Raw genomic sequence first — 17,644 nt, forward strand, 5'->3', positions numbered from 1 at the left:
GAAACATACGCTTTCTTTAAATGCGATATGCTTCTTATGAAACTCCCTTATGCGCTTGTTTTTCCGCTTTGTTCGCTTCTTCGTGTGTTTTTTGTGTCGTTTTTTTGTTTAGTCTTTTTTTCGTGTGTTAGTTTTTCAAGAAAAGTTTCCATCCGTCAAAATGTCAAGACTACAACTGTTCAAAACCTGCCAGAGAGAGAGAAAGAGAGAGAAATGTCAGAGTTCGACTCGGGAGACAGACAACAGCAGCAGAGGAGGAAAACAGCTCAGCTACATGCTGACAGCTTGATACCTGCATGTCAAACCAGGAGCCATCAGGCACAGCCGGAGCCGTGTGAAGCTCAAACTCAGGCCTGCGCTCTTGACATTGCATTACACGTGATAGAAGCATCCAGAGAGATGACATGATACAGGTGTGCTGATGGATTGCATCATCTGCTCCGCGGCTTCAAGAAAACATTTGACTGTTGCCGAGTGATTTTAGCGGAGAACTTTGTGGCTTTTAAAGAGAGATTACCTCATTCAGCACACGCTTTTATACTCAAAACTTGGGATGTAGCGATATAGACATTTGGATGATAATAATAACCGATTATTATGTCTCATTGTGGCCCATTATAATGGATAAGATGGCTGATATAATAATAATAATAATAATAATAATAAATTAAATTATTTGACTTTTTATTCAAAAATTATTAATGTGTATTATTATTATTAACAGCAATAATAATAACAATTTATTTTATTTAAAAATACAATTATTAATAACAGTAATTTATAATTACTAATAATTACTAAAGTATATACTTATAATTATTATTAATAACAACGACAACCATAAAACAAATAACAATAACAAAATTATTTAAAAAATTAAAAATGTACTATAAAAATATTATTTATTTTTTTAAATTAAAATATAAATATTGTTATTGTCAAAAACACTAGTAAAATCAGATATTTAAAATATTATAAATAATAAAATAAATATGATAAAATATTATAAATATAATAATAACAAAATATTATTATTTTAATTATTTTATTTTACATTTTTATTCCAAAACAACAACAATAATAATACAAATAATAATAACTATTATTATTATTATTATTATTATTATTTTACATATATTTATTTATATATATATATATAACTAAATTAGTGGTCATCAAAAATACTAGTAAAATCAGACTTCAAAATATTATATAAGTTACAATTATTATTTACATTTATAGATTAGAAAAGAGAGATACCCATTTAATACTTGGCTTACAATATTGTGTTGACAAAGAGAATACTGTTTGAAATGAAAAAATAAGGCCTGATCTGCTTGCAGATAGTTGCAGTAAATAAACTAATATTATTACAAAATTGTAAATTGTACTTAATCTTAACGCTTTTCAAAATGATCGCTATGCAGAACATTAAAAAGTTTGCAAATGAACAAAAGCAACGGCTTTCCACTTGTTTTAGAGTAAAAGGCACAAAATAATCACTATTGTTGCTGTCTTGCAAAGCCAAAGTAATTGCATAACATACATTATGGTATGATTTTTATTATAGGTAGGCCTATTTAGATCATCATAACTCAATAGAGGGATGATATATTCTACACAGACGTCAATTAAATTAGGCATCTTGAGTGAGACAAGAAAGCCAAACACTACATAAGCCTGCAGTACATTATGATGGACAGCTCTGGCTTTATTCAAATATTGACTTTCTGATGCGCATGCCTACCTCTCCTAATGGCTGAGAGTGCACGCATGCATCCCTGGCTGTGGTCAGTATGGACGGCTGGCATCCTTCGGCCGTTTCAGCTGCACTTTCAAGCGTTTCATGCCGATCTGGAAGCCATTCATGGCCTGGATGGCAGCCTGAGCGCTGGCGGGGTTATCGAAGCTCACAAAGCCTGCAGACGAGAGAGAAACTGAGTCTGCTGTTTATGTGTGCGTATCTTACAGTCCCTGTTGTATAACGGCCACGAACGTCCAAATTCCCTCATTTATAATTCATGTGGAAGGAAATGGACAACAAATCCTCAAGAAAACAAATAGACTGAGAGGACTGAATCAAATTAAACTAATGGGAGCAAGAGGGAGAGATTTGTGCACAGGGATCGTGTTCCCGAGAGCCGTCTGTGTAGTGTGAGGAGAATGAATATAAATATATGCGATTCCAGAAAGGCAAGGCTTTTGGGGTGAGTGAGGAGACCAATAAACCTTCATTAAACTCACTACAGTCTCTCTCTCACACACACACACACACACACACATCTGGGCTGTGGGATATCATGGGCTGCATGGCACCCTGGGTCCAAAATGAACATTTGGCAAACACTGAATGTATGTTAAAATTGGCTTTGGCGTGCAAATAAAATGGGTTAATTGCCAATTGGCTGGTAATGTGTTAGGAACTGAAACTAAATACATGCTTTAAGTGACAATGTTAGAATGATAGTGTAACCAGATGTTCATAAGGGAAGCCATATGCTTGTATTTGTTATTTTCTAATATTCAGAACTCTGCGTGCCAAAAAAACAATAATATAGGTAACCATATATCGTTCCTATATTGATGGATTTGTGCTGTTTTAAATTTCTCTCTCTCTCCTTCTCTCTCTCTCTCTCTCTCTCTCTCACTCAAAGATAAATACAAATATAAATAAAATAAAAATATTATTTTCTATCTCTATCTATCTATCTCTCTAGATATAGATAGATAAAGATATAGTGAAAGTGACAGTGACAGTGAAACTGATGTGACATACAGCCAAGTATGGAGACCCATACTCAGAATTGGTGCTCTGCATTTAACCCATCCAAAGTGCACACACACAGCAGTAAACACACACACACTGTGAACACACACCTGGAGCAGTGGGCAGCCATTTATGTTGGGGGTTCGATGCCTTGCTCAAGGGCACCTCAGTTGTGGTATTGAAGGTGGAGAGAGCGCTGGACATTCACTCCCCCCACCTACAATCCCTGTCGGCACCATTACGAGTCCGACTCTCTAACCACTAGGCCACGACTTCCCCAGTACATATAGATATGTACCCAGTATATATAGATATGTACTGTTCAAAAGTCAGTAAGATGTTTTAGGGTCAGTAAGATGTTTTAGAAAAAAGTCTCTTCTGCTCACTAAGGCTTCGTTTAGTTGATCAAAAATACAGTAATATTAATATTATAAACTGTTTTCTATATGAATATATTGTAAAATGTAATTGATTCCTGTGAAAAAGCTGATCAAAGTGGAATTTGCAGCATCATTACTCAAGTCTTCAGTGTCACAAGAAATCATTCTAATATGCTGATTTGCTGCTCAATAAACATTTCTGATTATTATCAATGTTAAAAATAGTTATGCTGTTTAATATTATTGTGAAAACTGTAATTCATTTTAATACATTTTTGTTACTTTTGTAAAATTACAATCAAGCCTATACTGTTACTTTTGATCAGATTAATGCATCCTTGACCCCAGTTTCAGTTTGTATATACACTCACCGGCCACTTTATTAGGTACACCTGTTCAATTGCTTGGTAACACAAATTGCTAATCAGCCAATAACATGGAAGCAACTGAATGCATTTAGGCAACTAGATGTGGTGAAGACGACTTGCTGAAGTTCAAACCGAGCATCAGAATGGGGAAGAAAGGGGATTTAAGTGAATTTGAATGTGGAATGGTTGTTGGTGCCAGACGGGCTGGTCTGAGTATTTCTGATCTACTGGGATTTTCACACACAACAATCTCTAGGGTTTACAGAGAATGGTCTGAAAAAGAGAAAATATCCAGTGAGCGGCAGTTGTGTGGACAAAAATGCCTTGTTGATGTCAGAGGTCAGAGGAGAATGGGCAGACTGGTTAGAGATGATAGAAAGGCAACAGTAACTCAAATAACCACTCGTAACAACCAAGGTATGCAGAATACCATCTCTGAACGCACAACACGCCGAACCCTGAAGCAGATGGGCTACAGCAGCAGAAGACCACACCGGGTGTCGCTCCTGTCAGCTAACAACAGGAAACAGAGGCTACAATTCGCACAGGCTCACCAAAATTGGACAATAGAAGATTGGAAAAATGTTGCCTGGTCTGATGAGTCTCGATTTCTGCTGCGACATTCAGATGGTAGGGTCAGAATTTTGCCTAAAGAACATCTGCCATCCTGCTTTGTCTCAACGGTTCAGACTGGTGGTGGTGGTGTAATGGTGTGGGGGATATTTTCTTGGCATACTTTGGGCCCCTTAGTACCAATTGAGCATCGTTTAAATGCCACAGCCAACCTGAGTATTGTAGCTGACCATGTCCATCCCTTTATGACTACAGTGTACCCATCTTCTGATGGCTACTTCCAGCAGGATAATGCACCATCACAAAGCTCAAATCATCTCAGACTGGTTTCTTGAACATGACAATGAGTTCACTTTACTCAAATGGCCTCCACAGTCACCAGATCTCAATCCAATAGAGCACCTTTGGGATGTGGTGGCACTGGAGATTCGCATCATGGATGTGCAGCCGATAAATCTGCAGCAACTGCGTGATGCTATCATGTCAATATGGACCAAAATCTCTGAGGAATGTTTCCATCACCTTGTTGAATCTATGCCACGAAGAATTAAGGCAAAAGGGGGTCCAACCTGGTACTAGCAAGGTGTACCTAATAAAGTGGCCAGTGAGTGTGTGTGTGTATATATATATATATATATAAATATAACTGATTACAGAGATGCATATATATAACTGATTACAGAGATGCAAGTGAATGTGGATATAGAATGTAGAAAGCAGGGAGGCGTGTCTGACCGAAACATTTGCTCTGATTGGTGGCTCGGTCCATGAACACCTTTGACGAGATGACAGATCCGAACGGAAGAAACATCTGCATTAGCTCGTTATCACCGAACTCCTGTGGCAGGTGATAGATAAACAAGTTGCAGCCCTCGGGACCTGAAACAGACACGCATATTTAGTTGGCTGTAACAGACATGAACATGTATTTTTAGACTTTATGAAAATTATGAAAACACAAATGAAACATGATGGAAACAAGACTCAGCTCCAAGATTGATTATTTATTATTGAAGCTTGTTTCTAACATGGAATAAAAAAAAAAGAAAGAAAAAAATGGAAAAGTTTGCCCACTGACAAAGAAATGGTCAGTTTATAATTTTAATGGTAGGTTTATTTGAACAGTGAGAGACAGAATAACAACAACAAAAAATCCAGAAAAATGCATTTCAAAAAAGTTATAATGCATTTCAAAAAAGTTTGCTCATGGAACAGGAGAGCCTCACAATTGATTTGCATTTTAATGTGTAAAATAAGTATTTGATCCCCTAATCAATCAGCAAAATTTCTAGCTCCCAGGTGTCTTTTATACAGGTAAGGAGCTGAGATTAGGAGCACTGTCTTGAAGGGACTGCTCCTAATCTCAGTTTGTTACCTGTATAAAAGACATCTGTACACAGAAGCAATCAATCAATCAGATTCCAAACTCTCCACCATGGCCAAGACCAAAGAGCTGTCCAAGGATGTCAGGGACAAGACTGTAGACCTACAAAAGGCTGGAATGGGCTACAAGGCCATCGCCAAGCAGCTTGGTGAGAACGTGACAACAGTTGGTGCGATTATTAGCAAATGGAAGAAACACAAAATAACTGTCAATCTCCCTCAGACTGGGGCTCCATGCAAGATCTCATCTCGTGGAGTTTCAATGATTATGAGAACGGTGAGGAATCAGCCCAGAACTACACGGGAGGATCTTGTGAATGATCTCAAGGCAGCTGGGACCATCGTCACCAGGAAAACAATTGGTAACACACTACGCCGTGAAGGACTGAAATCCTGCAGCGCCCTAAAGGTCCCCCTGCTCAAGAAAGCACATGTACAGGTCCGTCTGAAGTTTGCCAATGATTCAGAGGAGAACTGGGTGAAAGTGTTGTGGCCAGATGAGACCAAAATCCAGCTGATGCTGCCTATGACCCCAAGAACACCATCCCCACGTCAAACATGGAGGTGGAAACATTAAGCTTTGGGGGTGTTTTTCTGCTAAGGGGACAGGACAACTGCACCGCATCAAAGGGACGATGGACGGGGCCATGTACCATCAGGGCCAGGGCATTGAAATTGGGTCGTGGATGGGTATTCCAGCATGACAATGACCCAAAACACACGGCCAAGGCAACAAAGGAGTGGCTCAAGAAGAAGCACATTAAGGTCCTGGAGTGGCCTATCCAGTCTCCAGACCTTAATCCCATAGAAGATCTGTGGAAGGAGCTGAAGGTTCGAGTTGCCATACGTCAGTCTCGAAACCTTAATGATTTGGAGAGTATCTGCATAGAGGAGTGGGACAAAATTCCTCCTGAGATGTGTGTAAACCTGGTGGCCAACTACAAGAAACGTCTGACCTCTGTGACTGACAACAAGGGTTTTGCCACCAAGTACTAAGTCATGTTTTGCGAAGGGGTCAAATACTTATTTGACATTAAAATGCAAATCAATTTATAATTTTTTTGAAATGCGTTTTTCTTGATTTTTTTTTTTGTTGTTATTCTGTCCCACTGTTCAAATAAACCTACCATTAAAATTACAGACTGATCATTTCTTTGTCAGTGGGCAAACGTACAAAATCAGCAGGGGATCAAATAATTTTCAATGTTTTACTTTATACCTTGGATTTCTGACTTTATATCTTGCTATTCTGACTAATATTTTATTTATTTTTTAATCTTACTTTTTTCTCTGTTCTGCTGAATCGTGAGGAGAAAAAAAGTCAGAATTTTGAGGTAAAAAGTCATTTACCATTTGTATTTTTTTCAGAAATGGGCAGCAAAATCAAACAAATCATAACATTAGCACTGATGGAAACAGGTCTTTTGAGCGTTCTAGTCTTTACTTTTGCATTTTGTGCTCCACTTAGATTTTTGTTTTTTATGTTTTATGATTTGTGCCATTTAAAAAGTTCAAATGCTGCGGGCCAATCAGGAAACATCAGACATCTGATGTGATTGAAACTGAAGATTCTAAAATGGATCTCATTAGTAAAACCTTCTCAGGGAAGCAGTCGAGCCTATGATAACTTGAAATAGGACTATCTAATCTGAGTTTCATTGGCTCATAACAGCACGAGGGGCTGTAGGGATGCCCGTACACCAGAGACTGTGAAAGACAGTGATTAGTGAGAGAAATGAAAGCTGTGATTTCTGTCACTCACCTTCCCGCTGCTGCTGCTGTTGCTGCTGGATGATTTGAGCAGGCTGTGGCAGTGTCTGACCTAGAGGGGTCAGTGTTGTGGCAGGATATATGGCTGCAAATATATGCATAATCATACATGAGAGAGAGAGAGAGAGAGAGAGAGAGAGAGGTACAGATGAGGCAAGAATAAGGACAAGACGAAGGTTGACCTTTATATGCTAATGAAATATGACAGGATCACAGTGCAATGAAATCTGAAAGCACGTTCATCATATATCAAACTGAATTAAAATGACAGATCTCTAGGCATCCATATGATAGCTGTAATATCCAGAAAATTCTAATACAACCTGAGGTTTCAATCACAGCAAAGTCACCTACCAGCAATAACACTCCATGAGGAAAGTTATTTTTCTATGAAAGTAACATTTGTGAAAATATCGACTGCATGGAATGAAAATCTCAAATGAGATCTCTTTAACATCTCAGCTCAGGTTTGGAAAGATGCAAACATGATATCTCAAGTATAATATCTCTGGATTCTTCTAGACAACACTGAAATTAAATGGAAAAAAATTGATAATTTTACTTGGGTCTCCTGCTTCTCAGATGTTTCTATCCTAAAAGAGAAAGACTCCAGTAATCTCACATGTCTCCTCTAGTTTCAGACAAGATCTCAACAATGTCTTAAACTATGCTCGTTTTGCAAAAATACATTATATATTAAACAACAATTCTAAAAGTGCAATATCTCAAAAACATCAATTGTTTCTCCTAGATGAAAATGAGATTAAATGAAAAACAAACTGAGTGTCCTGCCTCTACATTTTTTAGAGTAATCTCACACATACCTCCTCTAGTCTAGAGTTTCAGAAGAGATCTCAACAATGTCTCAAACTGTGCTCGTTTTGCAAAGATACATTACATCTCAAATACCTCAGTTGTTTCTCCTAAACAACAATGAGATTAAATTGTGAACAAATGAGAGTTTTGCTCAGGTGTTTCTCTTGAGAAAAAGACTACATTTTTGGGATCTCATTTGAAAGGAGGAGATACGTGAGATTATTGGAATATTTTTCTTAGTAGAAACATCTGAGAAGCAGGAGACTTAAAGGGTTAGTTCACCCATAAATGAAAATTTGCCTGTGTTTTACTCACCCTCGAGGCATCCAAGGTTTATATGACTTTCTTCTTTCAGACGAATCCAATCGGAGGTATATTAAAAACTGTCCCGGCTATTCCAAGCGTTATCATTGCAGTGGGTGGGTGTTTCTGTTCAACAGTCCAAAATATATCAAATAAAGCGTACGCATCCGTAATAAAATGTGCCTCACATGACTCCGGGTGGTGAATAAAGGCCTCCTGTAGCAAATCTATGTGTTTTCATAAGAAAAATATCCATATTTCAAAGTTAATAAACACTTTTCTCTCACTTCTGTTATCTGTCATATGCGGATGACGTAGGACGTATGCGTCACGAGACATTTTTCTTTACAAATCCGCGGTTTGTACTTCTAATTCATGACCGGCGTTTTGTTCTCGCTCCGTGTTCGTCACTTATCACGCAACGCCGATGTCCTACGTCATCCGCTGGAACGACTTCCTCTTTTGACAGTTAGATGAAGTGAAAGAGACGTGTTTATTATGTTTGAAATATGGATATTTATCTTACACTAGTCACTACAGAAAGCCTTTATTCACCTCCCGGAGCCGTGTGAGGCACGTTTTATTATGGATGCATGCGCTTTGTTTGACGTCTTCTGGACTGTTGAACAGAAACACCCACCCACTGCAATGATAACGCTTGGAATAGCCAGGACAATTTTTAATATACCTCCGACTGGATTCGTCTGAAAGAAGAAAGTCATATATACCTAGGATGCCTCAAGGGTGAGTAAAACACAGGCTAATTTTCATTTTTGGGTGAACTAACCCTTTAACCAAATTTGTTCTCCATTTAATCTCAGCATTGTCTAGAAGAAACCGTATCTCCTCTAGAGTTTCAGATGAGTTCTCAACAATGTCTCAAACTGGGTTCAGATTCAAATTTATTTCACAGCTGTACACTCTTGCTGGATGACAACTTTTGTGTCCAAAGGAATTTTAGGAGAAACACTGACACTTAAAGGAAACCTAACTGAGATCTTCACTAGTGTGTGGAGTACCTGTGTATTGCTGGACGCCTGTGAAGGCCTGCTGGAGCGTGTCGGCTGCGGTGGGGCTCTGGGTGGAGTACGGCGGCAGGCCGTTGGTGTACACCGCTTCTACCGGATGACCGTTGGCTTGGTGAGGGATTCCGCTGAATCCGTTAACAATGGGAGTCATGATGCTCGGCATGGCAGAGGAGGCCAGATTAGCTGGCGGAGAGCTCAAGCCTGCGGTGAGACGGACACAGAAATCACTGATCTGAGACCAGCGTCGTGTCCACACTGAACTTCACAAGCTGAACTTCCTGTGAAGTGAATCAGTATGATAGATGCAGATTTTTTTCATTTTGTTTCATTACATAAGGTGATGGATTTAATCAAATAATTAACAACTGTGCACTCCTGGATCTGCAGATAACTCTACAGATGTCCATGGAATTAAACTCCAAATTCTACACATCCCCATGTTTAATGCTGTCATTAATATTTTGGTTATAATTACAATTCTTTCAACTACCAATAAAAGTGTCATACTCTCAGCTCAGAGATGAGCATTTAGTTGAGAAGTAAAATTATTTCAGATATTAAGCCTTGTTTTCTGAAAAACTGATAAAAATTGGGTGTTTATGCTTAAACAAAAATCTATCAGTAGGATAAAAAAAGTCAACTTAATTCAAAGGGAAACAAGATTTTCCTTGTTATTTTCTTAGCCCATTTGGATTTTTTTTTCTTTTTTGAAACATAAACTTGCTTAATTTTTATAAGATTAAAAAATAAAAAAAATAAATTCATTTTACTTCTCAAGTACATGCATCTTGATTCAATAATTTTCTGATATTTGTTAGAGAAAAAACAAACAAACAAACAAGCAAACAAAACGTTCTCTTTATTTATTATTTCCCTTTCTAGCTTGCACTTATTTGAACAATGCGTGAGACTTGGTATTACAAGCACTTCCTCTGTCTGTTTGCCTCTTTAAGATGAATCGCTTTATGTATTCCCCAATTGTAAGTCGCAAAAAACAAGACTTTTTTGCAGTCTGTTTGTACCATGTTTACATCCATATCACATTTTTTTCATTTTTACCCTCAAATCAGCTCAGAAAATGTGAAAACATTAACATTGATAACAATCTTGAGCGGTAAATCAGCATATTAGATTGATTTCTGAAGGATCATGTGACACTGAAGACTGGATGCTGAAAATTCAGCTTTGATCACAGGAATAAATAGCATTTTACAATATATTACAATAGAAACCAGTTATTTTCAATAAGAATAATATTTCACGATATTACTATTTTACTCTATTTTTGGTCAAATAAATGCAGCCTTGGTGAGCAGAAGAAATGTGTTTCAGAATTATGAAAAAATAGGTCTGAACACAAAGCAAAGCCTCATAAAAGTTTACAAGCAGCGCAGTACAGCAGCTGTGTACGGTTTGATGCAGAAGCGTGATTATGCACGTCTGATGCGCTGCTGGCTGTGTCTAATGTTGGACAGATCAACACGCTTCAACTTTACTGTCAATCAAACTGTAGAAGAGCAGGTGGTTAGAAAAACAGCTCGGTTAGCCCTAGAAGAGGGGCAAACATAATCAAACATACACACACTGCACAGGAAAAAACAATAATCACTGGAAAATGAACCGTTTTGTTAAAAAGGAACACTGCATGTTGGATGTTGTGTAGAATATGAGCTTTGCATGCAAGGAATATGGGAGTAGATTTATACTACAAAAAAAGTTTCAAATAGGATAAACAGCACTCATGATGAAACAGCAGAGAAATACAAACACCTGAGAGAGACAGAGAAATATCATAATCTCTCCTGCCTGCTGTCTTTGTGTAGTGCACACTGCGTTTTGTCGACTTTGAAGGGTGTCTGCTGGTCTCTCTGAGGACTGCGCTCTCTAATGTCTGATCTACAGTCGAATGAAAAGAGTCAAATCAAACACATTGTGTGTTTCTGTGCTGACCGGTCTCGTTTAACACTCCTGTTCACTGCTGGAAAATCCAGTTTAAGATGGTAGATGGATTCTGTAGCATAGTAGATGGTTTCTACTAGTCCAAACTGGTTTAAGTCATTGAGTAGCTCAGCTGTCTGGACCTGGTTAAACTCACAGACCATCTTGGTTAAGGGCCCTCAAAAGGGACAGTAAAGACATTTACAATGTTCTATTTCAAATAAATGCTGTACTTTAGAACTTTGTATTAGTCAGAAATTCCTGAAAAGCTATATTACACAAAACTATATTAAGCAGCACAACTGTTTTGAACATTGATAATAATAAGAAATGTTTCAATCAGCATATTAGAATGATTTCTTAAGGATCACTCTAGACTGGAGTGATGATGCTGAAAATTCTGATTTACATCACAGGAATAAATTATATTTTACAATATATTTAAATAGAGAACAAACTGTAATAATATTTCTCAATATTTTCCAGTTTGTATTATATTTTTGATCAAATAAATGCAGACTTGGTGAGCATTAGAGACTACATAGCTGCTACATAGTTAGCGCACTAAGCTAGTTTTAACTGGATTTTCCAGCAGGATTGAGAAAAGGAAAGTGATAAAGGATGAAAACGAGAGTACAGAGAAATATAAATGTGACTGAGTCAGAGAGTGTTAATAACACAGAGTGGCTTTCAAACACCTGACAGCATTTAAACGTGAATTCACACGCTCAGTGAAATACTGAGCTAAATCAGACTGCTTCGGGGAAGAGCTGCTCTTTTATGCTTACGGACAACACGGAATTCAACCAGCAGATCTAGACAGATTCACTTGAGGGCCTTTGCACACACAGGGCCAGTTTTACTAAACAGGGCAAATTAGCGTGAGAGTGCAATTCCAAAACAGTGCCGATTGGAGGGGAAATTTCTGCGGGTGATTTATTAACAATGCGCAAATTAAACAACAAAGACCCAACATCTCATTTACATATCAACGCAATATACCAAGCGCAGCGCAAATTAATATAGTCACAAATAAAGAAATAAAGAAGCCACAGTGCATTGAAAAGAACTGGAGGCCAAAAATGAAGGTTTGCTAGAAGTTTTGATAGACCTGGTATTCCAAGTCGTCTTTTATTTCCTAAAGCAAATGAAAAATAACATGGCTTGGCAAACGATATGTTTGGATAGTGTTTTCTCCTGGCATTCAAAATAAATTAATATGTGTGGAAAAAATCTCCCTTCCTAGCAACAATAATTGCAGCCATTTCAAGCGCAAAATAGTTTAAGACATGCTTTTTTGGGTGTTAAATAATGGCACAAATGGCAGTAATTTGACGAGAGCAAACGTTAGTAAAACACATTGCGTCTGAAACGGAAACTCCTAAAAGTTCATATTCAATAAGGTCAGGCGCAAAAATAACTGTGTCCAAGCCTTTTCAGTGCTAATTCTTCACTGTGCGTCTTTAGTAAATCCTGACAGTACTATTTTAACGCCAAAAGACAATTCGCGCTGGCGCAAGCTGTTGGTAAAACTGGCCCACAATGTGTTAATTTATGCTTCAAACGCACACAATTAGTGCATGCTAAAAAAATTCAAATAAAAATAAAAATTATTTCTTATTTTACACAAAAATAAAAAATTTATACAAAATGTCCTGGCATAAATGCATAATGAAAAAACCCCAGTGAAAAATCAATAATAAAAAAAAAACTAAATTTTTACTGACTTGCAGTGTCAGTATTACAGGATTTATTCATATTTTAAATTAGTATTTATTGTAATATTTTTAGTTTTGATTGAAATTTTAGTTTTAGTAACTTTGTAACATGATTTGTTTTTATTATTTTTTTTCCCCAGTAAGTTTTTGTATTCTTATTTTTGATAAAATTCATTTTGATAATTATTGGCACCCTTGGTAAATATGATCAAAGAAGGCTCTGAAAATAAACCTGCAATATTAATCCTTATGATCTATTATTAAAAAAAAAAAATCACAAAAATCTAAACTTTCATTGAAGTAAAACAATTGAAAATGGGGGGAAATCTCATTATGAAATAAATGTTTTTCTCAAATACACGTTGAACACAATTATTGGTACCCCTAAAAATTCGTATGAGTAAAATATCTCTGAAGTATATTCCCATTTCAGGGGGATTATATTTTGAAGAATGTCGCAGCTGCTTTTTTCCATACTGTAAAAATTAATGTGCTAAAAAAGCATTGACTTCCACGTATGGTCAAAGAAACAAAGCCATTCTGTGTTTCACAGTAGAAAGTCAGTCATACAGGTTTGGAACAGCATGAGGGTGAATAAATGATGCCAGATTTCATTTTTGGGTGAAATATCCCTTTACGATTAACCTTTTTTACAACAAAAGCCTTTTTTACATACAATAATTGAGCACCTTAATTTTCAAAGTCATTCTGGCAAAAATTCTGAAAAGGAATGTGCTGTTCTTGGCCAGGAAAAGCTGCAAATAGGACCAAATTTTATGCTCACAGTCAAAAGTCTGCTTAAGACTAGAGGAAAAAACAGAAGCTGTGAAATCTTGCCCTACAAAACTTGAAGTCGCTCAGGGTATTGTGTACGTACAACTCTTGACTGCTAGCTAAATAGGTAATGAGTGGATTTGCATTTACTGTTGCAGAAAGTCACATCACATCACAGCACAGCTGTAGCCAAATATTTACTCGTAACAGAGCAGAAATCACCATGTGAGTGTATGTGTGTGTGTGTGTGTGTGTGTGTGGGGGACAGCACGGGCCCAGGAGAGCTTTTGTGTCTTTTGCCGTGCTTTGTGCTTTGCGGGTCCCATGGAGCCATGATAAATTAGGCTGCCATGTCTACTACTGTCTGTTCCACAGACTCCAAGATACTCTCTGTTTCTCCTAACTACACACACACACACACACACACACACACACTGGGAGTGAAGGAATATTCTGCAAGGATCTATGACACACACACACACACAAGGTCAGTAGGCGGTCAGAGTAAAAATCAAATCAATACACAGAGTGGATGCTGGGCGAGTGTATGATGTTATTGTGTGTAGCTATATAAATGTGTTTGTATGTTCACTCAGTATATATCATGGTCAATGTGGAGAAGTAGAGTGTATTATAACACACTCTCTCTTGTTTGGTCCTAAATAATCAGTTTACACAAAACACCCTTAGTAGTGTGCAGTATGCATGTCTTATTCAGAGCCAAAAACATGCTACACACACTTTGAAGTCTGCATATACTGTATAGTATAGCATTAAAATATAAGTAACATTTAACTGTGTTGTTAGTTATACACACATTATATTATTTTAAATATTAAAATACTATATATTAATAGTAGCATTATACTATATTATATAATATTATTTAATGTATTTTGTGTAATATGAAATTTAATTTGAATTAACTAATATTAATAAAATATATATAAAAATAAATATCTAAAAATCTGATATTTTATATACAATATTTTAATATATTATATATTTTAACATTATATAATTTTAATTTGACATATATTATAATATTATTGAATGTAATATGAAGGGCCAAACAGAAAATAATTATATAAAATCAGTACGGTGGCCAAGAGAGCTCAATGCGCTGCAAATAGAAAAACACCTGCAAATTAAGAAAACAACTTCGTCAATTTGACAACATACGCGCTGCAAATGCACACAACACAACCAAATAAAGAAATGCACTGCAAATACTCACAACACAGCCAAACAATGAAACGCGCTGCAAATACAATTCTTTATTTGGTTGTGTTGTGAGCATTTGCAGCACCTGCTGTCAAATTGACGAAGTTGTTTTCTTGATTTGCTGGTGCTTTTTCTATTTGCATGTGTGTTGAGCTCTCTTGGCCACCGTAAATCAGAATATATACATGTAAATTGTCAATATGTAGAACTATATCAGAATATATATTTATAAATCTGAATATATCAATTTATAAATCTGAATATATAAATGTAAGCCTGAAAATATATATTCAAAACTGAATATATAAGTAAATCAGAATATATACAATGTGAATATAACACTTTTTCACACAGGGCCATGTGGGTTTGGATTTTGTTTTCCCTTCATAAAAAAAAAAAAAAAAACAATCATTTAAAAACTGCATGTTGTGTTTACTTGTGTTATCTTTGATTAATATTTAAATTTGTTTGATGATCTGAAACATTAAAGTGTGACAAACATGCAATAAAATAAAAAATCAGGAAGGGGGCCAATACTTTTTCACACCACTGTAGTTATAAGTTTGAATAAATATAAAGCAGACTAAATATATTTATAAATCTGAATAGATACATGCATATTGTGAGTATAAATGTAAATCTGAATATATAGTTATAAGTCTGCATATATATATATAAATGTAAATCATTAATATGTAGTTATAATTCTGAATATATAAATGTAAATTTATAAGGAGAAGTGAAGTGAAGTGACATACTGCCAAGTGTGGTGACCCATACTCGGAATTCGTGCTCTGCATTTAACCCATCCAACGTGCACACACACAGCAGTGAACACACACACACCGTGAACACACACACCCGGAGCAGTGGGCAGCCATTTATGCTGCGGCGCCCGAGGAGCAGATGGGGGTTCGGTGCCTTGCTCAAGGGCACCTCAGTCGTGGTATTGAGGGTGGAGAGAGCGCTGGATATTCACTCCCCCCACCTACAATCCCTGCCGGCCCGAGACTCGAACCTGCAACCTTTGGATTACGAGTCCGACTCTCTAACCATTAGGCCACGACTTCCCCATAACTGCAACCAGAAGGGTTGCAGTTAAATGTAATCAGTAGCTGTTAGTTGGAGGGGAAGTGACCCCTGGACAGATTTGCACAAAGCATCAGAGCGCACTGGTCTCAGATCAACATCCTGCTGGTCACATCATTAGTTTCATTAGGATATGAAAGGCAAACGCTGAGCCCAGAACAGCACCCAGACTAAAGGTCAATCTTGCACGCAGATGAAAGCATCTGTTCTGTGTGGCGCAGAGCGCTCGAGCGCCAGATGATTACGCTTGTCAGTCAAAGGCCTGGAATTTCAAACGGTGTGCAATTACAGGAGGATCAAGCCAATCGCAATGCGGCCGAATCAAATCCATGTGCCTTTTGGGGAGCTGCCTGTATACATAATTAAAGAGCCTATGAAATCAAAACTGGACTTTCAGTTCTATACATGTGTATCAACTCAGAGCTCAACTACATGCTAGTTTTCTCCTAAATATAGACAAAACTGGTTTGTTTTGAACATTTACAGTGCACTTTCAACACAGTCGAAATCCTGGCCAGCGGATGGATTTGTAAATGCTTCTCAAATTCAGGAGCTTGTTTTCACGCGGGACCCTGTGGACTATCCTGTATCCCCGTCTTTAAGCGTCTGCTACAGGAGTGCGAGCCTGCAGCTGTGAGTTTATGTGTGTTTGCGGCGGTCACCATCTGAAACGCATCCGTGAGATGTGGTTCACATCCAGCTCATCGATTCCCACGGATCAATAGGAATCTCTAGCGCGTTCCAGTCCGTGACACTGATCAGGTGAGGTGGGAGTGAAAGCTTATATTCAACATGAGATGTGCTTTGATCAACAAACAGAGTGCAAATCTAGCTCAGTAACTGATCTAATGTAACACATGTAACAAAAAATATAGTGACTTATTACTACACACACACACATTACATACAAATGTACTTTGTTTAAGAAATAAATCTTAAAGAAGATAATGCTTTACAATAAGGTCTCATTTCTTAACAATAGTTTATGTATTGATTCACAAGAACTAAAAATCTGCATTATTTACATACAGCATTTATTAATCTTTGTTAATGTTAATAAATAATTACAACTGAAATACAACTGAACTGAATTCCAAATAAATACAACTGTTAATTGTTTATGTTAGTTTACTGTGCATTAAATAATGTCAATACATAGAGCTTTTCATCTGAAAAATGTATTAGTAAATGATTAAATTAACATTAATAATGTAGAAAAATTATTGCTTGTAAGCCAGTGTTATTTCAGTATCATTGTTATACTATATGTGTGTTTGTTATTTTTGTAGTTTGAAGTAAAATTTTGTTTTGACTTTATCATGCTTTTATTCATTTTTATTTATTAATTTTAGTTGATTTAGTTGATTTGAGCTATTTTAGTACTTCAAATTAAAGTAAATGAAAATAGGAAATGTTACCTTCACAATTAGCTGAAATAAAAAAGTTTAAGATTTATTTAAAAAAAAAAAGTATTTTAGTTATTTTTACTTTTTTACTTATTTATTTGACAGAT

General features: G+C 36.7%; 1 protein-coding gene across 1 annotated transcript in view; it reads right to left on the reverse strand.

Annotated features, from left to right (window-relative positions):
* Positions 1-121: 121 nt before the first annotated feature.
* Positions 122-17,644, reverse strand: part of LOC306881319 (CUGBP Elav-like family member 5) — a gene marked incomplete at its 5' end in the record, with an annotated part of 166,065 nt that continues 148,542 nt past the window's right edge. Inside the window, 5 exons of the mRNA XM_079435351.1 lie at positions 122-186; positions 1,748-1,919; positions 4,824-4,967; positions 7,234-7,326; positions 9,380-9,589. Of these exons, the coding sequence (XP_079291477.1) occupies positions 1,792-1,919; positions 4,824-4,967; positions 7,234-7,326; positions 9,380-9,589 (575 nt within the window). The 3' untranslated portion in view covers positions 122-186; positions 1,748-1,791. The remainder of the gene's footprint in view (positions 187-1,747; positions 1,920-4,823; positions 4,968-7,233; positions 7,327-9,379; positions 9,590-17,644) is intronic.

This window comes from Barbus barbus, assembly GCF_936440315.1.
Source record: "Barbus barbus genome assembly, chromosome: 15".
NCBI classification, from domain to species: Eukaryota; Metazoa; Chordata; class Actinopteri; order Cypriniformes; family Cyprinidae; genus Barbus; species Barbus barbus.